This window comes from Oreochromis aureus, linkage group 3, assembly GCF_013358895.1.
Source record: "Oreochromis aureus strain Israel breed Guangdong linkage group 3, ZZ_aureus, whole genome shotgun sequence".
Lineage (NCBI taxonomy): Eukaryota > Metazoa > Chordata > Actinopteri > Cichliformes > Cichlidae > Oreochromis > Oreochromis aureus.
Window position 1 is genome coordinate 70,113,426 of NC_052944.1, and position 24,513 is coordinate 70,137,938.

The window sequence follows — 24,513 nt, forward strand, 5'->3', positions numbered from 1 at the left end:
TTTGAATGTCAGAAATGTATATTTGTGAATGTGGAGATGTTATATTGGTTTCACTGGTAAAAATAAATAATTGAAATGGGTATATATTTGTTTTTGTTAAGTTGCCTAATAATTATGCACAGTAATAGTCACCTGCACACACAGATATCCCCTAAAATAGCTAAAACTAAAACAAACTAAAAACTACTTCCAAAAACATTCAGCTTTGATATTAATGAGTTTTTTGGGTTCATTGAGAACATGGTTGTTGTTCAATAATAAAATTATTCCTCAAAAATACAACTTGCCTAATAATTCTGCACTCCCTGTATTACGGTTTCTATTATAAAACTCAACTAAAAGAGACCGACAAGCCGCTATTACCATTTGAAGAAACAGATCAAAACTCAGACGTTGGTCAGTACTACTAAAAAGTCAAAGAAAAAAGGGTTAGTCACCAAATATGCTCCTCTCCCCCAATCAGGAGCTAACAATCCCAAAACACAACTCACTAGCTGCAACCACACTAGAAGCAAAAAACACACGTAGCTCACTAGCTGCAGCTGCTACCATGGCTCTCTGGCACAAGAGCTGCCCTTGAATATTGCTGATGGCAGTCAGCTGTACAAAAGTAAAAGGTGGCACCTAAGGCAGGAGAGATGGTAGGACCTGCCAACACAGGCAACTTCAGGAGAGGCCCTGCTAGGGCCGTAACAAGCACAACATACTTTTACAATTGTGTCAAGTTATACAGATCATCAGTTTTTCATTTCAACCCTTATAGCTCGTCTGACTGTGAGTCCCAGCAGCTCTCAGTTCTTTGAAGGAGACTTTGTGTCTCTGAGCTGTGAGGAGGACGACAGCTCTGCTGGATGGACTCTGAGGAGAAATACAAGCAAACAACAGAAGAGTCAGTGTAGAGATGGGTGGGGAAAACCTGCTGGTTCTACTTGCAACATTAGTGGTGTTCTCCAATTGGACAGTGGAGTTTACTGGTGTGAGTCCAGAGAGGGTCCCATCAGTAACATGGTTAACCTGACAGTCACTGGTAAGCTGAGTGTGTGGAGTTAGTGTTGATGAAGCTGTGTGTAAATGGATGAAATGCTGTAGTTTGTCTCTGTGTTGAGGTGGATCAGTGATCCTGCAGAGTCCTGTCCTCCCTGTGATGGAGGGAGATGACGTCACTCTGCTCTGTAAAACAAAGACCACTCCCTCCAACCTCCCAGCTGCTTTCTATAAAGATGGCTCCCTCATCAGGAAGCAGCCTACAGGTCACATGACCATCCAGCATGTTTCCAGGTCTGATGAAGGCCTCTACAAGTGTGACATCAGCGGTCATGGAGAGTCTCCATCCAGCTGGATCACTGTCACAGGTGACACACTCACCTGTCTGTGTTTCTGCAGCTTTCAACATTTACAATGTGACGACAACTTAATGACTGTGTTTGCTTTATTTTAGACAAACACACCACCACACCTCCACCTACATCCACACCTCCACCTACATCCACCTCTCGTCCTGGTTCCACCTCCATCATTCTTCCTCCATCACTCTCTCCTCCTGTTCTCTCTGTGTTGTCATGTGTTGGATCAGTGTGTGTTGTGGTTCTACTGGTGTTACTGGTTGTGCTGGTGAGACAATATGTTCACAGGAAACCTGAAGGTGAGACTCAGACTTGTTTTTTTTATCTGAAATTTTAAAACTTATTATAATTCAGTTTATTTTTTATCTTTCTTCATTGCATGTGAATGTTATCAATTGGTGTTCCTTTTCTAACGATCACCACTGTTTTTGGGTTAAAGGTCAGATACCTATTTTTTTTCTTTTCTTTGCTTATGAATTTTGGTCATTTAAGCTGAACAGGAGACGGCTTCAGAAGATAACATCACATATAGTGATGTCAAAATATCCAATTGCCAACAACAGATTGCCCAACAAAACAGAGGTAAGTATTTTCTTCTTTTGTCTTTTTTTTTCTTTGTAAAATAAGTTGGATTTTTTTACATTGTGGATATTTGTTTATAAGGTGAGGTTAAATACAGAAGGAACACTTAGTCTGATACATCTTCAGGGCAGTAGAAAAGAGGTACACTCTTGTACCTCCAAAATAAGTTCAATAAGGTGAGATCGCTTGATCATCAGAAGAAGCTAAACATGATTTATGATTCATATGTTCAATTATATATGTACAGAATCAATGAATTTTGCAGTTAAACTCAGATGGCCCATCAAAGCAGAACAAAATCCCAGCAGTGATAGGGATTAGGGCAGGACCCCCAGGAGTCTAGATCCTGGTGGTGGAGATAAAGATGGAGGCTTGGACGGAGTCTGAGTGATGAGGGAAAGACGACAATGCTGTGAAGGCTGTGAAGGCTGATTGGCGTGAAGAAGACCAGCAGAAAGATGATTGGACCAGAGCAGTGATGTCAAAATCAGCTTGACAGCTTTGGAAAGTGGAAGTGACGTAAAGCTTAGATTACCTGCCATCACGCAGGAAACAGAAATTGGTGACTACAGATCTCCCATACTGAACTTAGCATTCATACATTTTCCTTCTGTGCAGTTTTTGTGGAAAATAACAGTACAGATCAAAAACTGTTTTTTGTAGCATGCGTATTAATTTCTGTGCATTACAACATGGGAATCTCTGCAGACTGAAGTGGACATTAGGCGAACTGTAATTATTAATATTTCAGTTTTCTCATTCTCAGAGGATAATTGGCTTGTTCTTTGTTCTTGTCGGAGGACCCATTTGCATTGATCGTGCCAGTACTCTGGAGTCAACCTTTAGTGACGCTATACTGCTGTGTACCTTTGCAATATGTAGTAGAATTTTAATTTAATGAAGAACAAAGAACTTAAACCTTATTTTTGTGTAAAGTCAGCAAACCTTTTAATTATTATAAGATGATCGACACTGATTTTATATCCCATGACCTTCGACATAAAAGTTATCTAGATGGTTGTTGAGTGCTTATAATTGTTTGTCACGCACCTTTACAATCTGGTAACATTCATGCATAATAGGAATAAGGGTATATTTTAAACTAGAACATCCCTTATGAGCATAGTTTGAATTATCATGATATTTTTTGACCTTCATCTCCTCAAGAGTTTAAGACCTGGTTTAGTCTGGTGCTATGTTTAAATAAGGACATTATGGAGCATGTGAAGGATGATTAGAAGTGTGAAAACATTGCTGTAACACTAAAACAAGCAACTCAGAATTTTTGATACAACAGTTAAACTGTGAAATGAGAGTTTTTAGAGTTTCGTATTATAGTTTAATCCTTTTTTTTGATGACCAAATATAGATTTATTTTGTTCAAAACAGCATTACACATCATCAAATTATCTCTCCGTAAAGTTTTACACCTAGTGAGTCTTGTTCTTTGTATGTGTGATTGTTTTTGTGGTCTGTGGTTCACAGAAGCTGACAGCTCTAAGTCGTCTTGCTTCGAGCAACAATGCAAGCTACAACCATTTTACCAATGAGCTGTTAATTACAAAAAAAGAGGAAGGAACATGCATTCATTATTATTATCATCAATAATATTATTGAAATGGAATATGCAGTTTTGACATGAGTCAACATGAGTATGATGTGCTACATGGAGAACATCCACAACACACAAGTTTAAAAATAAATAAATGAATAAAACAGAAAAGCAAAAGAAGTTTGTTTTTCAATTAAGTTTTTCATATTATTCACATAAAACCAGAAAACATTAGATTATGAATACGGGGCTGTAATAAATACACACATACTACATAAATACATAAATACACAAGACTGTGAAGAAAAAGTGTGGAAATATAAAAGGAACATCATATGTCATGTTTTCAGTTAATTAAATCTTTGCCTAATGTTTAATCATTATTATTTAAAAAATCAGATACTCAGAATAAATGAAAATGGAAAGTGAAAGTTTCACTGATCCATATTACTCACTCAGAAGTCTTGAGCTACCTCTCATTTTGCTATATTTTGACAGAAAAATGGTAGCTAGGTGCAGTGAGTTATGCATAATCATACATGGAAAGTAGAGTTTATAGGGAAAAAACTGAGTTTGTACAATTCTAGTGATCTTGAAAGTCCATCTTTGGTATGACCACCTTTATTCTTCAGCACAGTCTCTCAGCCAAACTTTCTTGTCATTTCTTTTAAAAGTCTTCCAGATAAAATATCCTGGCTTCTTGAAGGACATCCAAAGCTCTTCTTTGGACTTTTTTCTATTCTCTGTCAGGATATATCCAACACCGTGTCAATAATGTTGAGGTCCAAGCTCTGGGGAGGCTAATTTGTGATCTATTATGTTTGTTTTTTCTATCTAGACATGCTTTTACTGCATTTTCAGTGTGTTTGGGATCACCGCCATACTAAAACAAATGTTACCAACCAGACGCTTCCCAGATGATATAACATTGTGGTACTTTTCTGTGTTCATATTTCCATCAGTTTGGACAAGATCTCGAACACCAAAGGTTAAAATGCAACCTGAACAATGAAAGAGTCCCCAGCATGAGCTACAGATGGCTGTAGACACTCACTGTTGTACTTTTCTCCTGAAGTCCTACCTACATACTGATGGTGATTTTCTTGTGTAATGTGACATACCTCAGCCTTTAGCTTCCTTAAGAATTGTTCCTTGGCACCCATCAACTGAAGGGCCACACAACACTAGTTCATCATTTGAGTTATGTAGTTAGGTCCCTGTTTATACTTGAATTAAAAAAAGATATTCTGGAAATGGTCAGCTACAAGGAGTGGATTGAAAAGGATGTGGAAAAATAGCAGCCATTGTCCAAAGAAAAACTTTGAAAGACCTTAAAAAGTCTGGAGAAATATTGTTCAATAGCACTTGAAAACACACAAAAGTCTGACTCGTCGGAAGCAAAATATGAAAAAATGACGGGTGATTCAAGACTTTTGCAGTGTTGTAACTGTTTTGTTGTTGCTGTTGTTTGTATTTTTGTGTGTGTGCATAAAGAGTTCTGCTAGAGCAGCAGTTTCAGTCAGCTCTGCTATCACTTGTACTGCCTGCACTGACGTCCTCTGTGTGTGTTTCATTGTGCAGAGAGTGATCCGGCTGCAGTCTCTCCAGCAGTGAGAACAGACTACGTCACTTATGGGCAAATCATCATCAAAGACAAGAAAAAAAAGTCAGGTACAGCTGATCTTCATTGTCTTCATCATTTTCAGTTCAAACTCTAAATTGTAAAATCGGAATGCTACAAGCTGGTTAGCATGGTGTAATGTTCATAATATCCACCATCCTAGTCTGCTCACATATTGATTAACACCAGGCTTATGAAAACATTTGGAAAGTTTTGTTTGTCTTTGTATTGGCTGCTTTAGAAAGTCAGAATCTGTCCATCCATTCTGTCACCAGGATCCTGGAAGTTATATTTCACTAGCCAAATTTCCTGTCAGCACAAGGAACTGAAATTACACACACACACACACACACACACACACACACAGTTAGTTTTGCCATGTATATACACTACGGGTCAAAAGTTTTAGAACAATCCAGTTTTTCCAGATTTATTGAAAATTATCCAGGTTAATGTCTCATTGCACTCTGAAATTAAAGCATTTTACAAAAAGACAACTGGAATTCAACAAGAAATTATGGAATCAATTTATATTCTAAAGTTGTGACTCATCAAAGTAGCCACCTTTTGCAGATATAACAGCTGAGCACACGCGTGGCGTTCTTTCTACAACAGAAATCAAATATTCTTCAGAAAGTTCCCATAAATGTGGCACTTGTAGGTTGCGTTGCTTTCACTCTTCTGTCCAGTTCATCCCAAACCAGCTTGATGGGTTTTAAGTCTGGAGACTGTGCTGACCACTCCACGTTTTCAAGCTTACCATCTTCTTTTTTCCTGAGGTAGTTCTGGCATAGCTTGCACTAATGTGTTGGGTCATTATCTTGCTGTGGAATGAACCACTGACCAACTAGACACATAGCAGAGTGTATGATGGTCTGTCTCACCTCTGTTGTTATTTGCTTTTTTCTTGCCATTTCTGTAGTAACACACTACTTTCTACAGCACAATACTTTCTTTTATGTTGGAACACATAAACATAAAAACACAGTTACTTACCTCTGGGTCCCAATAACCTGGTTGTTGACACCGTTAGGTTCCCCCAGCTCACAGAGGCCCTCTGAGATCAACAAAGGATGCTGTTTAGGTGTTTAGGCTGTCTTCCTCCTAGCTCATCTCTGCGGGTGCGTATAGAATCCTACCCAGTGTCCCATGTACCGCTCGACCCCTGGAAAGGCTAAATATAGGGGTCAGCCTGAGAAATCCAATGTAGGAATTAGTAGCACCAGCTATCAAGGCTTGATGAACCTCCATTGCTGCAGAACAACTTTATATTGTTAACCCATTTTGTGTTCCCTGAAAGAAAGTCATTTTACATAATACTGAAATTATTTTTCAGTTTTTATGGCTAACCTTACTTTACCCAAACCTTACATCATAATCTTACATCTTCTTTTACTCAGGTAGAGTGTGACTCCTTCAACTCAGGCACTTGTGTTTTGGGATTCTGGAGCCACATCTGGTCGATAGAACATTGGGTAGAATCATAACTGAGGCTTATGTGCCAAAGCATCTCAGATGATGCCAAGATAAGTTCACTATCTAGGTTTGGTGAACACACATTTTTTTTGAGGATGTTACTGTTACTATGAGACATTCAAACTCTCCATGAAAGCAATGAATTATTTTCTAACCTAGTCCTACATGTAAAACCACAACAGCTTCTTCCTGTTATTGACTTTAGCTGGTGTGAAGCTGATAAAATTCTCATTGCTGTGTGTTCTGGTTTGGCTAATAATAGTGATAGGTGAGAAGCTGTTGCTTCTCTGCCTTGTGGTGACTTGCATCAGCCTGTGCTAAAAAAAAAGAAAAAAGAAAAAAAAAGTAACATCATTGTGGTGTTCGACCTTCATTTTTCACAAAACACCCACCCAGTTCCATGCGGTCATTCTGTGTTTCCATGCAGAGGTATTCAGATGAGATAACTGTGAAAAATTGTTGCAGTTATTGAATTTAACTGACACTTCTAAAACAAATAATCCCTCAACCCTGTGTTGTATCTAAAATTATGGACAGAGGCTTGTTTTTTTTGTTGTTGTTTTTTTTAGTGATCATGTTTAGAAGAGCAGAATATGTTCATATCAGGCAGGGTCGATCAACCATAGCACACTACAAAATAATTACATCATAGTATAATATATAATATAATATATTATAAAATGTTTTAGCATTATTTGATACACGTAGGTTCATAACTTTACATGGTGCTGTGCTCAATAACCCAGTGCAGGACCATCTGTGATGAACTGGCAGAGTTTGAACAGTGCAAGTGGGATTTATGTACAACCTCAGTGTGTCAATACACTTTGAGTAATACACAAATAACAAATTGTGGCAATCACAAGTGGTAAAGCATACAGTATACTGCAATAATGTAACAGTACTATTGCAGCTGCTCTACTTACAGAAATGTATATGTACGTTACTCTGCAGAGAGTGATCCAGCTGCAGTGTACTCAGGAGTGAGAACAGAAGACATCAATTATGGACAAATAGCCTTCAGACCAAAGAGGAAAAAAGGTAAAGCTGCTCTGCACCTTTGAACTGGTACTTATACATCACTATTCATTTATACAATTTAAGGCAACAAATTAAGGTTACAAAAGATCTAAAGTCACTTCAAAGTGAATTCAATCTGAATGCAATTTCAATTTGAACTCTAAAGACAGCAATGCTACCATCATGGTCTAAAAAAGACTAAAGTAAGACTATCATGGACATGACATAAAAAAATACTATTACGACCAAATGGCCTGATCAACAGTCCGCTGCACTTTTAAAAAGAAGGATTGCATCGACCAGCCCAACAGCACCAAAAGACCTGAAAGACCACCGAAGACAACTAAAGTGCTGGTGTCAGATTTGGAGTTGCTGATTCTCAACACAGCTACTTCACACTGAGCTGCAAATCCCTCTAATGCACACTGGAGGATACCAACAGATGAGGCCAGAAGAACCACATCATAATATAGAGGTCATACCAAGGCCACCAAAGCAGAAACACTCCACCTCTTAGTTGGACCCAGAAATTTTATCCATAAATGTTAGGAAGAGAACCAGTGATGAAGTGCAGCCATGACAGATTCCAGTTGGAACATGTATTCATCAGCATCATCATCAACAACAAATCAGATTTACTAACAGAAATGCAAACCAGGGTCTTGCTATGGTTGTACAGGGACTGATCGGCCTGTAGCAACAGATCAGTGAGGTAATATTTCCATTTCATGTCTATAACTTCAGCCGAGGTCAGCAGCGCTCCATCCACACTGGATTTACTGCGTCACTTAATGGTTTGTCAGAATTGCTTCAAGGCAGATTGACAGTTTTGCTCCATTGTCTCACTGAGTCCTCCCACACTGGAGTTTTTACTTCACACTACTACTACTGTTGGGAATTGTCACCTCACTCCAGAGTCACATAAACCATCTAAACTTTATAGGAATTCATCTTCATGGCTTCCTTCATCTTGTAAGTTTACCATCTGTTTTGGGGGTTACTGCCATAACACGTACCCATAACCTTGCAGCTGCAACTCTATAAAGCAGTTTCAGCTATGAAAGGTGTGGAACATCGTCCATTTGGACTCACTCTCTCAAGCCTCAGAATGCTGCTGGAGTTCTGCTGAAGATGGGAATTAAAGATCTTGTGAACTGGGCCATCTGTCAGACACAACCAATACTTATCAGAGATTTGGGTGTGCCTGGTTTGTCCAGCATCCTTCCCATCACCTGATCCAACTCAGCATCAGGTAGTGATCACTTGACAGCTCTGGTCCTCTTTTACCTAAGTGGAGAGACTGTGGTCCAACAACAAAACACCCCTTGGGTTCATTCCTACCCTGGAAGCAGCCAAGGAGAGAGGTGCTTGTGGGGGAACTGGGGCTTAGCCCATAGGGCCCAGTAACACATAGTCTGAAAGAAATACATGGGCCTGCCCTCCTCTGGGTCTATCACTCACATCAGGGTCAGAGGTCCTACCAGTCCAATCCCTGATTAATCTGGCTTTAAGAGCAGGGAAATACTGTATAAATGTGTTTATGTTTCCTGTAACACTCTTCTTTGTGTTTATGCCTGTTGCCTCATGTTTCCTCAGCAGTGATTTTGTTTCTTTGCACAACAAATATACATTTAGTTTTATGTGTGTTTCTCACGTGGTTACGTGATCTCGTGGTGGAATTCACCAAAATGTCAGATGCAAAATTTGACTTGTTCTGGTTTGGTTGCGGCTAACATGTCTGCTTTCAGTCACAGTAGTTTGAACATTTGATCTCATTAACAGAGAATTGTTAGGGTTTTTTTTCTTTTGACATTTTGCAATTATGTTTTATCAAATTTTGTAGTCATAAATGAGAATGGAGGATTACTCATTAAAAGTTACTTATAAAAACTTCTCACTGTATATTTTCCCCTTTCATTGCAAATCACCACTCATATTTGTCACGATCCTGCGTCTTTTGACCCAGCGTTTTAAGTTTGAGTTTATTTTGTTCATTAGGTTATCTACAGTTCATTTATTTATTAGATTCCCCTTGTGTATCCAACCCCTGTTAAGTCTCCCTTGTCCTTCATGTGTTTCATGTCAGTGTTTCTTATGTTGTCATGTTTGCGTTTCATTATATTTCCCATTTTATTTTGAAAGAGGTCCTGTGTTCCTGTGTTTTGTTTAACTCTTCCCCTGTGGCGTTGTTGTGTTCTTGTTGTGTCTACTGTGCCTTTCTGTCCCATGTTTCAGGTCCCTATGTTCTGTCTCCCCAGTCTGTCTTGAGTTCAGTCAGTGTGTTTCCTGTTTTACTTTCACAGTCTATGTCCTTTGTTAATGTTTCTAGTTTTGTTTCCCTTGTCTCGTCCTGCCTAATTACTCCCAGCTGTGCTCTCCTCCTGTGGCTCATTCGCCCTCGTTATCCCTCTGTGTATTTAAGCCCCATGTTTCTCTTTGTCAGTGTTGCGTCCTCCATCATAGCTGTGTGATTCTCCCTGTGTTTCCATGTATGATTTAGTATTAGTTTTCCCAGTTTAGTTTTATTCTTTGTTTCCCTTAAAGCTGTTTTTTGAGTTTACTTTTTGTCTCTGCGAGCTTGTGTTTGGGTCCTACTCTCGCCTGCACATAGCTGTATTGTGACAGTATTGTATACTTAAATTCTGAAATATCTTTGATAAAGTTAATGCTTTTGACATCTTGACAGGTGACCACATACATTCATCTTGATTATGATCATTAAATTTTATTTGATTGGGAAGATTCAGTTTAACATGTTTCTGATACAGACCATGAGACTGATGAGCTGCACAGAAGTTAAAGCTGTTTGCTTATTTGCAAAACACAACACATTTCTACCATACTCATTTAAATGAAACCAAAATGCAATACTGATAAAAGGCTAATAACCAAACATTTTTAAAATCATGAGTTCATTTAACATACAGGAAAAAAGCCATCCAAGCCTACCTGGCCCTGTGAAAAAATGCTGATTATGCGTTTTTAATTTCAGCTACACTGGAGGGTTCACCAGTATGTATGGTCTCTTTAACGTTATGCCAAAGCATCTTAAATATAATTAAAATAAATTTTGACTAGGGCACCCCCAAAAATATCTTTCTCTATTTTGTCTTTTGAGAGATGGAATTGCTGCTGCGAGTTTGGATCATTGTCATGCTCCATAATCCAGGTGTGCTCGAGCTTCAGGGCATCAACTGATGGTTTTCTCCTGCAAAATGTTCTGATAGAGGATAATTCATTGTTCCTTGAATTAAGCAGCAAAGCAGTACCAGACCGTCACACTAGCATCACCAAGTCTGACTGCTGGTGTGACGTTCTGCATTCAGTGTTTTTAGTTGACATTGGACCATTATCAAAGATTATTTAATCTGTGAAATTAAATCTGGCAGCACTGGTTTCAGTCAGTTCCTCCTGTATTAGGTCAGTTTAAACACCCAGGAAGTGGGACTTTGCTTGAAGCTAACTACTAGCGTTAGAAGGTTAGCAGTAGGTTTAACATTCATCATGTTCACCATCTTCTCGGTATGCTAACATTTGGTGATTTGGATGATGATGAGGAAAATTGTGAGTTTGGAAGGTTTTTTCACTATAATCCTGGAGCTGTCACTATGAGACGTATGAAGACATGAACGGAAAAGTCTAGAGATCCTTAACTGAGTGTAGCGAGCCTCTGAAACTGTCCTTTAATAGAATGAATCAAACTTTTTTGTGAACATTTTTAAAGTTCTGCATGTAAAACCACAGTAGCTACTTCCTGTTTACCCAGTTAGTCTGAAGCTGGTGAGAATTGTCTCTGCTGTGCGCTCTGGTTCAGCCAATAGCAGTGATCATGCAGTGAGAAGCTGCTTGCTTTGTGCTTTGTGGTGAAGTGCATCAGTCTGCATTGAGAGAAGATGGCAGCTTTGTGGTCGCCCACCTTCCTTTTCACAAAAATACCCCCCAGCTCTTTCTGGTCATTTGTTGTTTTACAGTACAGATGTTATGAGAAGAGAACTCTAAACATCTGCTGCGGTTTATGAAAGCTATCACTTCATCTAACCTAATGCTTAGATTAAGCTAATGCAATGATAAGAACAGATAAATATACTTCACTTTAATTGGCTGGTCAAAAAAAAAAAATCCTTGACTCTGGGTAGTGCATAAAATGGTGTCGAAGGCTTGTTTTTGTTTTTGTTTTCTTTTTTTATTGCTGCTGTTTGTGATCTGATCAGTCTGTTAATCTTCGGGTGGAGTGAGAAATAAGAAGCTGGCTGTGTCTGAGCTGGTTCCCTTTGAAGTCTGAACTGGGACTGTGTGTGATGCAGAGAAGTGGAGACTGGAGGTCTTGATTGAACTACAAAGCTTATAATCATGTTTCCTCTTCTTTTGTTTGTTTCTAATAACTGTGTGTGTTTGTGTTCAGACTTTAAACCAGAGCCAGACGTCGTCTACTCTTCACTGAAGTAGTCCACCAGTCCAACCACTGACGTCCAGCTGCTGGTCTCTAACTGGTCCACCCATCACCACCACAGACACATCCATATGTTGAAAAGATTTCTTTTTGATGTTTTGTGTCTTTTATTTGACTTATTACATCCTCCTCCACTTACAAATTCAGGGTTGCAGTGGGGCTGGAGCCTATCCCAGCTGCTGTAGGACAAGACTCAGGGTACACCTTCAGCAGGTCCCCAGTCTTGCAGGGCTAACACAGAGAGAATTCACACCTACGGCAATTTAGAATAATCAATTAACCTAACCCCACTAACTGAATGTTTTTGGACTGAGGGAGGAAGCCAAAGAACCTGCAGAGACCCACACAAACACAAGGAGAACATGCAAATGTCAAAATCAGCAATATTAATATAAATATTTTAATATATCTTATGTTGCCAGTAACTTTACTGTTATTTCCTTTCTTGTTTGTTGGATCCAGTTCTTGTTCTCATGGCAGCGATCTGGTTTCTTATTAAACTTTTGTTCTCTTGTGTGTTTCTCACGTGGTTCTGTGGGTTTCACTGAGTTGTCAAGTGAAAAATGTGAACAGTTCCGGTTTGGTTGTGGCTAACCGATGCACTCTGTCAGTACAGTCAGTTTGAAGATATGAACTTGAACATCGGTGTATAACCATAGACAGTTTTTCATTATGTTACATTACAACTGTTTTTCATCAAATGATGTAGAAGAGAACAAACACAGTGCTGTTAGTAGAAAATCATTAATTGACTGTTTATTATTATCGTTATCAATTATTACTGTTATTATTTATATTAGTAGTAGTAGTAATATTGCTACTCGCCCTGGGAAACATTCATAGTGTCTGTCTCAATACTTTCAGATGAAAACTAAAGGCTTTAGTTTTTGTCTGATAAAGTAATAATTCCTGAACATGTGACTCAGAGTAATTACTGGAGCACATTTCCTGACCCAGCACAGAGCCCCTCCTCTTAAACCTGTCACTGAAGCTTGACGTGGCCGTGCTGATTGTCTGTTGTCATCTACTGTTAAAACTAGGTCACACAGCGGGGCAGCTTTTAAATTTATATTTATATGTTTATAAATGACATTAATGCCACTAACTGGAGAGATTTCATTTCTCTTCTGACCTGGAAGCATCTCAGGATCACTTCACAGTAAATACATTTGGACAAAAGCCAAAGTAACAGTCCGTAAAATCCTAAAAACAAGTGACCTCATTTCATTTGTTTGTTCTTAGTTTAAAGCAGCACAAAGTCAGAGACCTGAAACAGCAACAGGAAATAAAATGAGAGCAGCACCACAAACACATAAAAAGACAGACGGCACGAGGTTTAACCAGTGACTTTTCCTCAATACCAAACAGAAAATCCCTCTTTGATTTAGTATAGATTAATTATTGAATTACAGGAAAGAAAAATAGAATTAAATAGATTCCATGACCCCAAATTATTGATTCATAATGATAACAATAATTATAATAACAATAATAGTAGTAGTATTAAACTTCTCAGATCAGACATTTAACCTGATCACAAAGGCAAAACACTCTGACGCTCACAGTGTTTATTTAATCCCATCATGAAAACATACTTAAGTGAAGATAGTTTTTATCCACAGTTAATTAGAAATAAAAATAATGCCATCTTATCAGGAAGTGCACATCCTCATCTACAGTCAAACATAGTCAAACATCTCCCTCTAGTGGCCATAAATAAACAATGCACATTTACGCCACTAATTCATCAGGACAGCTCAAGACTCAACACTGTACAGAAAAATACTGCCGACATTCTACTGCGTGTCTTTCATATTAAAAGCTCATTGCGAATGAATGTAAGGCTTTAATGTGAAAATATCAGAGCAAGTTTGAACAACCTTACCAATATAAACACTGAAAATAAACATAAGCTACAAGAAACTATAGACTCGGTGTCTGATTTGCGCTTTTGTATTAATGTAGTTTAAAAAACGGTCAAAGTCAATATTTTATATCAGCTTTTAATGGGTATAATAAAATTATGGTCTATGGGCAGGACTTTGTTTCTCATTTCATAGACTGAAATGTGGGCTCAACATGTTTAGAATGATAAAGATCTACAGAAGCAAATCCCAGACTCCAGTTTTTCATCATTCAGTGCTGCAGTTTGTTTTTCACCTGAAGCTGCCTGCAGCAGAGTTCAGTTGGCAGATTATGGGAATTGAATAATTAGATTACCAGTTACATTAGACAAGTACAAACATGATCATCAGCTGCAAAGATCCTTAAATTTTACCTCTAGGGAAGATCAAGTTAGCATGAATGTGAGAAACAATGAAGAACTTCTCAACAAAATTAAAAAAGTGTTTTTTTTTTAGATTCGTTTTATTTCGTTTGTAGTTGTGTTTTGTTTTTGTCACCTTGTCAGGCTTAAGCTGGCATTGTATACAGATTATTAAACTCTTGAGATCACAAACTCATGAGAAACGTTACTAAAATTAAACATTTCTTTCAAATTGTACAACTAAGGTGGACAACAAACTACAAATTGATTTTCAGTCAAATCTTCTCTGATGTCCGACTGTTACAACCAGACTTGATGTGACGGTGGCTGTCTCTTTATACCTGATATTAGCGTTCGTTAGATACATTAAAAAAAAAACTGCAGCTGTTGATTCAATTTATACCTGTGCACGATGCAAATATGTCTTTATATTTTTAACATGTTGCATTTTAATATTTCTGGATGGCATTGTCTTTGCCTCCAGTAACACTGTGAGAAATCTTGGAGTCATGTTAGTATCATACGTCCTTCAATATCATAACATTTTAAACCAATATGTAGAGCTGCTTTCTGTCATTTGATTGGTAGCTCTAAAATTTCAAAACTCTATTTTCAAAATGACTCTTAGCTCAGATTAAAATTAGACTTAAAACTTTCCTTTTTGATAATGCATCTAAGTTAATGCTGGATCAGGTGACCCTGACTCCTCCCTTAGTAACAATAAAACAGGCCTTGGCCGCTCGGGGATTCCCGTGATGGTTTTAGTTTACTTTTCAGTCATTTTTTTCACTTCCCATGTGTTTACACACTCCTACAGTAAGTGTAACACACACAGATTCGAGGTCTGAACGTCTGTCTTAGCTGTGGGAAAAATATGACAACCAATAAAATTGTAAAGGGGAGGGAACAGCAGTTGTCCTCCACTCACCAGTCTGTTAGTAGGTCAGCAATCACCAGGCCTCAGCAAGCCAATTCTCCCTTTACGCTGTTGTATACAGTAGGCCCAGCCTGCACAGACAGACAAAACATCAGCTCAGTAGCATTTTAGTAATGCAGAGAGCAGCAAACTGTTCACCATACACAGTTATAATCTCAGCCATCTTGAACCTGACCATATGTCACATCTGCACACAGACACACAGTGTCACAGCAGTGTTTACAGTGCGGGCTGCAGTGACTGTTATCTACCAACATCCCTCACCACACAGGCCTTGTGCTGTTGGAGGCTTCTTGCTGTTAAAAGGGAGATTTTATTGTCATTACTAAATGTTTGCTCACAGTGTGAGAGGTGGGACTTTCTTTCTAACGGTTCAGTATAAAACACCTTGAAGGAATGTTGATTTGCTGCTATTTGATTGATATGATGAACATTAACTGAAATGAACACAAACCCTAACTTCCCCTCAGGGACTTCTGAGAAACTGACTCATCCATAAACTTGGATTTCAGTCATGTAAAGACTTGTTTTTCTTTACTTTGGAATGAATCCCAGCTGCAGCTCCCACAGCTGCTCCATCAGAGTTGAAGGACAAAGGAAAACTAACACAGTGTAAGGTACTTTGTAAGAACTTATCTTATAGTGAGAGATAAGTCAGACTAATGTACAATGAATAATCTGCACTGAGACACTTTAAGATTGTTTAAGATTTGAGTCCAAGGCTGAAATCAAAGAGTCAGAATATTCCCTGCTCCCACAGTGTTCCTTCATACAGGTCATGTAAACATGTATGAATATCTAACACATTATTACCAGGGTTAAAAAATACACAGTGATATTTCTCATCCAATTGATTCTTTAAAAAATGTTAGTCTTTTTATTTTTCCAAAGCCAACATTGCAAAGTGCGTCACAGAGGAAAGAACTTAATGTGAAGAAGGTCTTAATAAATAGAGTAACATGTGCACAGGTTTCCGTCTGGACAGTGAGTGAAGACGGGCTTTCAGCCACCACAGTCGTGCTGGTGTGTCACAGGAAGATGATGATCTATGAGGCTGTCAAAGGCCGATCATTTAACAAGTGGTCCAGATCAAGGTAAGAAAGCAACACTGAATTGAACAGTTGAAAAGAAAAACCACAATAAAAAATATTTAAGAACACTGGATGAAAACACAGACAATGGCTGCTGTGGGAAATTTAGTTTAACACTCAGTTTCACTTCAGTCTTTGTGCATTGCTTCACTTTCAGATTGAAGGCTTACTTGTGGTTCCTAAAGTATTTAAAGGTTTAGTGGGACAGTGTCAGCAAATGGTGGCTCTGATTGTTGGAGTTTTCTCTGCATTATTGTAAGGTCCTTACTTTACTGTATAAAGAACTTTGAGCCAACTGTTTGATTTGATGCTACATAAATAAAACTGAATTGAACTGAATTGAGTGATGGCCCAAAGACTGCACAAAAAAGAGTGGCACAGTCTGATGTACCACATCCACCAACTACACATGCATCCATGCAGGCAGCATCCTTCAAGTTGATTTCAAAGAAGTATAACGTCTAATTTATGGTCAACAAATGTGTAAAATAGTAAATAATCTGATTCTTGTAAAGTGTGTTTCTGCTCTCCTGCAGCACTCAGAGCACTTTACACATTCATACAAGCACTTTTTTTCTATAATAAGTGCTTTCTGTCTAATATTCATAAATTCATACTCCAGTGGATGCATCAGACCAACTTGGTGTTAATATCTTGCCCAAAGATATTTGACATGCAGACTGGGGTTCAGCCATCAACCTTCCAATCAGTAAGTGACCTGCTCTACCTCCTGTCTGTGTTTTAGCGTAAGAGTGGATTTCACTGTTGTGACAAAACACTGACAATAGCTGCAGTGAGCTTTTTACTTTGTTTTCAATTCTCTGGCCCTTTGTATGTTAGCACTTCCCCTTTCTCCATCAACACTAAAAAACCCTCTCACTGCCACCCACACTGAACTGTAAACTCTCCCTAAAACATCGATTACACTCCTGACTCCAACATGGACGGCTGAAAACTCTATGGCAGAGCAATCCTTGAGGTCTGTTTAAAGTTTGATGATTAGGCGTTGCCGGCACATTATAATACAAGTTCTCTGCAGAGGAGCCACACCTATAGCTAAAAACCCTGTTTCACTCTTTATTCCTGTTGATTTGTAGAAGAGAAAGAGAAAAGAAAAAAAAAAGCAACAGAGAAGCCAAACATCCTTCCACTGATTGAAGACAGGAGGATCTCACATGTTCACACATGCTGTGTGCAGTTCCTGTCTGGGCCTGTTAGACAGCAACAGAAACAAAGCTCAGAGCCTGATTTAGGTCATGCTTTCAAGTTTTTTTATCTCCTTCACCACCGTGAGATTCAGGAAGACAAGAGTTTCATCTTCATGAAGACTTCACAAAAAGTGGTGGTGTTGGTGGTGGTGCTTGCTGTCTCACAGATAGAAACCATTAAAAGAACAGTATGGTGTATCGAAAGAGTACAATTACTTCGTAGTGATGTGCATCTCACACTGCAGTTATTGACTCAGAAATCTAAAACTTTAACACTTCTTTCTCCTTCATTCAATTTTTTTCCAGACAAAAACAGGTGAACTCCACAGAACGGACACGGCTGCTGTGTGGAGTGACTCACACTCAAGTTTATTCCGAAAGTCCCTTGTTTTCAGTTTTCTTTATGAATCAGTTAAATTTCCCTCTGAGATCAGATTGTAGTAGCACTGATCCTTGTCTCTGAGCATTTCCTCTTTATTTATTCTTATCTTTCATCAGTTCTGCCTTCTAACCAGTTCATGTAAAAGAGTTGTGCAAGTTGTATGAGTCTTTATGCTGACTGAAGTTTTTAACCGAAGATAGCTCGGTATGTGTTCAAACATGAGCTCGAGACAACATCAGGATAGGAATGATGAACCTATAACATTTTACAAATCAGGACGTGTGTAAGTGTGTGTGTGTGTGTGTGTGGGTTGGTGGGGGCATATTTTTCCACTTCGTGTTCTCATTCAGATGAAAACAGCTCGCTGAGAGAATGTGCCTGTTCTTCAAGGTTTAAGGTCTCTGGCTCTGCCCACTGTGAGCTCCTTTTTCTAAGATGTTGAAGGCTTCATGCATTCTCCGTGGCAATCGAGGATATAATTTTTGGGAAATTAGTCAAGAATTATTTTCTTTTTAATAATTTAAACCCAGCGAAATCGAAAGAGTTTGTGACATGTTTCACTGTGACTTTGGTCAAGCCTCAAATTTGATCTCATGCAGTCAAATTTTAACTCCGGTCCTGTTATTTACGGATAATATCAGCACAAAGGATTTTTAAAAACAAAGGTCATCAGACATGTCTGCAGGAATATGTATATTTTTTTGCTCGATTCTGCTGCTTGCTGGCGTCTTTGTGTCCGTCTCTGCAGGTGAGATTTAACTGTATGTAACACAAAGAAGAATAAAGAGTTTCAGAGTGGTTTATGTGTGTACAATATGATATAATACAAAAGTATTAGGTGCTTGTTAGACAGTGTATTTGTTTGAAACTGAACATGTGATATAATTGTTTAATAAATAAAGTTTGCTTTAAGTCGCTCATCTTCGGGGGCATGTCTCTGTGGAACCTTCAGGAAATCAATTAAATAAATTAATTAAACATGTAACCCCTTAAAAAATAAGAAGACAAAGTGTCTGTGGAGTCTTTCCAAAATGATCTGGTGCTGATATTAAAACGTCTCTGAGAAAATCATCAGCTTCCATTTAACATGAGCTCCTTATTCAATCTAAACAGACTAGCTCTTATGTAGTACTTTTCTACCTGAGCAGTCAAATCAATTTATATATGTCTCAATCAGCAGTGCTTTATGTCTATTTTATCTCTGCTGTCATATTTATTCACACTCACACTCCTGCTCTACCTCCTGAGCCACAGCCACCCTAATCTACAGCCATCATCAGAGTTTTAGACAATTCAAGCAGCAGGACTTTGACGTTAAACTGAGGTCAAAGTCACCACAGATGATGAGAAGATATCTTTGATAACAGCTTTTCAAACATTCCCTCTGATTTCTTGGCAATCAAGAAAAAAACACAGATGGACTTCACATCATTAAAATAAAAATAATTAGCTCAAATGTCAAAGAAAGTAAGCAGCATATATGAAGTAAATAATTCTTTTACGGTATATATAAAATATTTTCAGTGCCTTGTCTGATGCTCACTCACTCACTTTGCTCTGTGTTGTTTCCTCTTTCAGACCAGAAAAACATCACAGTTCAGTCTGGACAGACTGTCAGTCTACCATGTCAAGCTCCAAATAATAAGGGCACCATCAGAGTGGTAAGGTGGACCAAACCTGGCCTACAAAATGAAAATGTCTATTTGTATGTGGATCGGCGATTCTATCTCGAGGAGCAGAATCCATCTTTTAAGAACCGGGTGGATCTGCAGGACAGACAGATGAAGGATGGAAACGTGTCTTTGATTCTGAAGGATGTGACGGTTAATGACGCTGGAACATACAAGTGTCTTATACGAGTGTTGTTGGCAGCAAGTACCAACGATCACATCAACAACATCACCCTGAGAGTTGTTCCTCCAGGTGAGTGAGTAGAGTTGTGTGTGTGTGTGATCAGAGGTGAAGCTGCTTCCTGGTTGTTGATGTTTGTTTCTAAAGATGTTGCTGATGAGACTTTGTAGAAAGCAGCTGGTCTGAGTGATGTGATCAGAGTGCAGTAGATAATGTCTGACAGCAGTTTGAAGAGGAAATGGATTCTGTTCTGTTCTTCACTCATCACCTACCTGACAGCTGACACCTCACACCTGTTTCTCACCTGCAGGTCAGACAAGAGGATTCAGAGAGAATGGATCTGTTGGACTGAAAGTTGGTCTGTATGTTCCTGTTTTGCTCCTTTTTTTAATTTTATTTTTTGAGGTACAGAATATGTAAAGAAAACAGTCATTAATGAAACCAACCTCAGTTTTTTTTCATTAATGAAATCAAGAAAACAAAAATGATCTGACGACAGACGGACCTTAAAGATGGGGGACATTCAGCTGTACATTTCAAACATCTAAAATTTTAATTTCTTTCACATGTCTTTTGAACATCTTTGTAATGTCTGCCTGTAGCTTTATGACCTACAGTTTTTTTCACCTTCAGTATTTTAATATGGTTTGCTCACACCAAGTTAAACTGTTTTACACAGGTACATTACAGTACGCTCTGCTGTATTAGAATCAGTGACTTGCTGTAGTTGAGTTTATATTCTTTGTAAAATATTGTTTATTTTTCTGTCATGCAGCTGTGGAAAATATACAACTTCATTTTGAGCCAAAGTCACTATACATATATGTATATTACTGTATATTACATATCCAGCTCCTTCATGAACTCTCCTAATTAAAAATCCAGTGTCTTGTATGTTGCAGTCAGCATAATTACAGATGCTGACTGAACCAACTGACCACAAACACAAAAACATGTGACAGTGTGAGTGTGGAAAATCACTAGGGATGCACCGATACCGATACTGGTATCGGGTATCGGGGCCGATACTGTAAAATGTGTGCGTACTCGTACTCGTAAAAGTTAACCGATACCATGAACCGATACTAATGTAGCCCGAATTTGGGAGTAGATACTCATAATTCCCATGGACTTGAACGCCACGGTAACATAAGGTGTTCACAGTTATGTGATGTAACTGTACCCTGAATTTAATTTGCCCTGTAATATGTCACAAGGTAAATACAGGTAATTAGAGCAATCAAACTGTTATGTTAATCATAAAGTATTATTGTATGGTATGTAACTCTGAAGGGAGTTAAAATATTGTTCAGAGTTCTAATTTTCTGGAGGCCCGTGAAGGCAGCATAAAACGGGACCTGTGTATCTGTTGCAATGGAGGAAGAGAAGAGAACGGCATGGAGAGATGCACGAAGTTAGCTGAACCAAAGTGAGAGACTCGGCTAGTTTTACTGAGGTTAACCAGCACAAAAGAGTGTGTGACTAGAAAGCTAACCGTGTGAGAGCTTCACAACAGAGTGTGGGTGAAGTGACTTTTTATTTCAACGGTCGCACCACCGTGGAAAACTGTGTTTCCAGCTACGACCGCCGAGGCTAAAGGCTAGCTCGGACTGCTTGGCTGCACCACGGAGGCAGCCGCTATGGACTGTCGGAGAGCTGGACAGTGACTGGCTAACGCGCTGTAGCAGAGACAGCATCGGGTCCGCAGGGAGTGGATTTAGTGTGGGACTGGTGAACGGCGACCTACCGAGCAACGGAACTGCAAGTCAGACTTTTGTGCTCTTACTGGGGAGAAGAGGATTTTTCTCCATCGTCCGGCGTGAGCAGCAAACAGGCCTGCAACAAGTGTGAATGTGAGTGTGTGTGGGGCCCATGTGTGAATATTGTGTGTTTAGTGGATTTATATAACGTGTTTTGGAGTGTATATTAGTGAGTCACTTACCAAAAGGTGATAACATAAGTTGGGTTGTTTAATATAATTTGAAAGGGAATTATTTCATTTATACAGTGTATTTCATTTGGTTAAGGAATTGGAATATCATTTGAGTTTAAAAAGGGATGTGTTGTACAGTATTTGTCTCTGCCCTTACGCTCAGTAAACGCTTTTCTTTGTGTTAAAGAGTTGTCTGGGGTCGTTTCTTTACTACTGGTTAAGTTTAACTTGTGTGTGGTAGAAGTATCGGATTTTGTACTCGGTATCGGCAAGTACTCAGATCCAAGTATCGGTATCGGATCGGTTTGAAAAAATTGGTATCGTTGCATCCCTAAAAATCACTGTGGATTATAGAAGGTGATAATATGACAGCCACAGGACTGCTGACCTTGCTTTCCTCGTTGGTTTTCTCTTCATCTGTGTAATGTGGATAAAGTTGCATGTTTGGGAAAACCTCATTGGTTTTGATGGGATTGTTGGTTTAGTCAGTTCCCTCCTCACACCAATGACTTAGGCTGTGTGATTTGGTCAAAAAATTATCTGCCTGAACAATAATGTTCAGATGGATGGATTTCAGTGGGTGATTAGAGGGTTTTCAATTCTTGTTAAAAACTCATACTGTCTATAATCCTGATTTGTAACTGGTTTTGAATATGACGTCTCAATCCGTGTTCAAATGTCCAATTCTTACAGACTGCTGAACACTTTGTTAGTTACTTGTTTCCAGGGCTGGACTGGGACAAAAAATCAGCCTGGGGATTTTGACTAGAGATCAGGTATTATAGGAAAAACCATAAAGCCTTTGAACAAAAACAAATGCTGTTGTCACAGTGATGTACACTGTCTTGTTGGCATATATGTATCAATCTAATGAACTTTGAAGTTTATTAGATTGATACATACATACCATCGTCCCTATGCTGGCATTCTAAACAGTACAAAAACCCAAAGACTGCTCGGTCGAGTTAACCTCCTGAATCCACAACACATGGTGGAAACCTTAAATTAAGACAGAGAAGCCTAGAGGTGAGACATGATCATTACTGAATATTAAAAATAATAAATGACAGATTTAGAGATATTTTCATAAACCATTCATTTACCACATCAATAAACAGCATGGCAGGGCAAAATATTTTTTATAACCTGGCAACCTTTAAAAAGTGAAAGGAGACAGAAAGACAGATGAGAAAGAATAAAACTTAAGTGACTTTTTGATGGCATTTTACACACAGTACTGGTACAGAATCTAGAAAATGTGGGAAAATACTGGCATCATATACAGTACTTATTTCTGAAGAAATTATGATGGGACCCTGAAAAAAAATTACTATGTACAATAATGGATTTCTATACATTTTACATCAGATGAAAACGTTTATTGTAAGATTCAGATGATTATTTTTTAAAAGCGAGACATTTTAAATGAGAATAAGGGAGAAAAATATTTCTTTGTGCCCCCCTTTTCCCGTTAATGCCCTACCTGGCCCCCTGTCAAAAACTGAATGAGAGAAGAAGAGGCAGCTGTGCAGCATAAACACACAGAATAACTCCAGCTTTGTGTCTTTTTCATTGTAGCTGAAGTCTGGGAAAAATTGCGTTCCCTTTCAGCTCAATACGAAACACATAATATTTTCTCTGAATACGAGACGATTTGGAGCGGTTGGCAACTCTAATAATTAACCTTATGAAATAAATAATGTTCACTATCAGTAACGTCATAGCACCCACCCAGATGTATAGAAACTCCTTCATGCTAGCTAGTACGCAGTACGAGTTATTGTAACTGACCGTAAAAAGTCAGCATAACAAAAATAAACTCCACCCAAATCAGTGAGATCAGGATAGTTTGATTGATCTAGTTCAGTCAGCATAATTACAGATGCTGACTGAACCAACGGGCAAATGCCCGGTATGCCCGATGGCCAGTCCAGCTATGCTTGTTGCGGTTTAGGAACACTGTTTGGGATCACAGATCACTTTTAGTCCAGATGATTTTGTTGATATTGGTTTCACTTTATATTGAATAATTCCTAATCTGGTTGATGTGCAGTTTTGTACTCATTATGTTAGTATAGCTTATATACTATAGTAGGCCTGTAGTGACTGTAATCTGCCAACATACCTCACCACCCAGCCCAGACCGTGTTCTGTTGGAGGCTTCTTCCTGTTTAAAGAGACTTTCTCCTTAAAATCAATACTGAGTGTTTGCTGATAGTGTAAGAGGTCGGGCTTTCATTCTAACGCCTTATAGTATAAAACACCTTGAAAAAGTGTTGATTTGCTGCTATGTGATAAGCATGAATTGAAATGAACAAAAAATAAAAAAAATAAAAAGGAAAATGAAACTGAAACTTATCAGTCCCAGTCTGTTATTTCCTGAAATCTAACTTCCCCTCAGGGACTTCTGAGAAACTGACTCATCCATAAACTTGGATTTCATGTAAAGACTTTTTTTTAAATTCCAGCTGCAGCTCTCACTCTGATCACAGCTGCTCCATCAGAGTTGAAGGACAAAGAAGAACTAAAACACTGTAAAGTACTTTAGATGCATTTATCAGCTTATAATGGGAAATTAATCAGACTAATAAAGTACTGTGAATAATATGCATTGAGATACTTTAAGCTTGTTTAAGATTTAAGTCCAAGGCCATCAGTTGGTTGATGAACAAATCCATGTCCATGTAGTTACGTCCCCCTCAGTGAGAGAGGCAGATATGAGCTGAAACACAGGAATCAAACCAGGGACGCTGCTGTTATGGAGCTGAACTGGAACCATTCAGACACTGAGGCCCTCTGAA

At 38.6% G+C, this 24,513-nt stretch overlaps 1 protein-coding gene and 1 long non-coding RNA gene across 2 annotated transcripts; both read left to right on the plus strand.

Annotated features, from left to right (window-relative positions):
* The first annotated feature begins 1,482 nt into the window (after nucleotides 1-1,482).
* Nucleotides 1,483-13,955, plus strand: LOC120437710. The gene is made up of 5 exons (XR_005611360.1): nucleotides 1,483-1,642; nucleotides 1,836-1,925; nucleotides 5,059-5,148; nucleotides 7,529-7,615; nucleotides 11,997-13,955. It is a non-coding gene; the product is annotated as an uncharacterized LOC120437710 (long non-coding RNA).
* Nucleotides 13,956-18,152: 4,197 nt separating this feature from the next.
* Nucleotides 18,153-20,673, plus strand: LOC120437453 (selection and upkeep of intraepithelial T-cells protein 7-like). Its single transcript, XM_039608038.1, has 3 exons — nucleotides 18,153-18,676; nucleotides 19,507-19,851; nucleotides 20,090-20,673. Exons 1-3 carry the CDS (start codon nucleotides 18,604-18,606, stop codon nucleotides 20,197-20,199), a joined length of 528 nt encoding a protein of 175 aa, XP_039463972.1. The 5' UTR covers nucleotides 18,153-18,603; the 3' UTR covers nucleotides 20,200-20,673.
* Nucleotides 20,674-24,513: the final 3,840 nt, after the last annotated feature.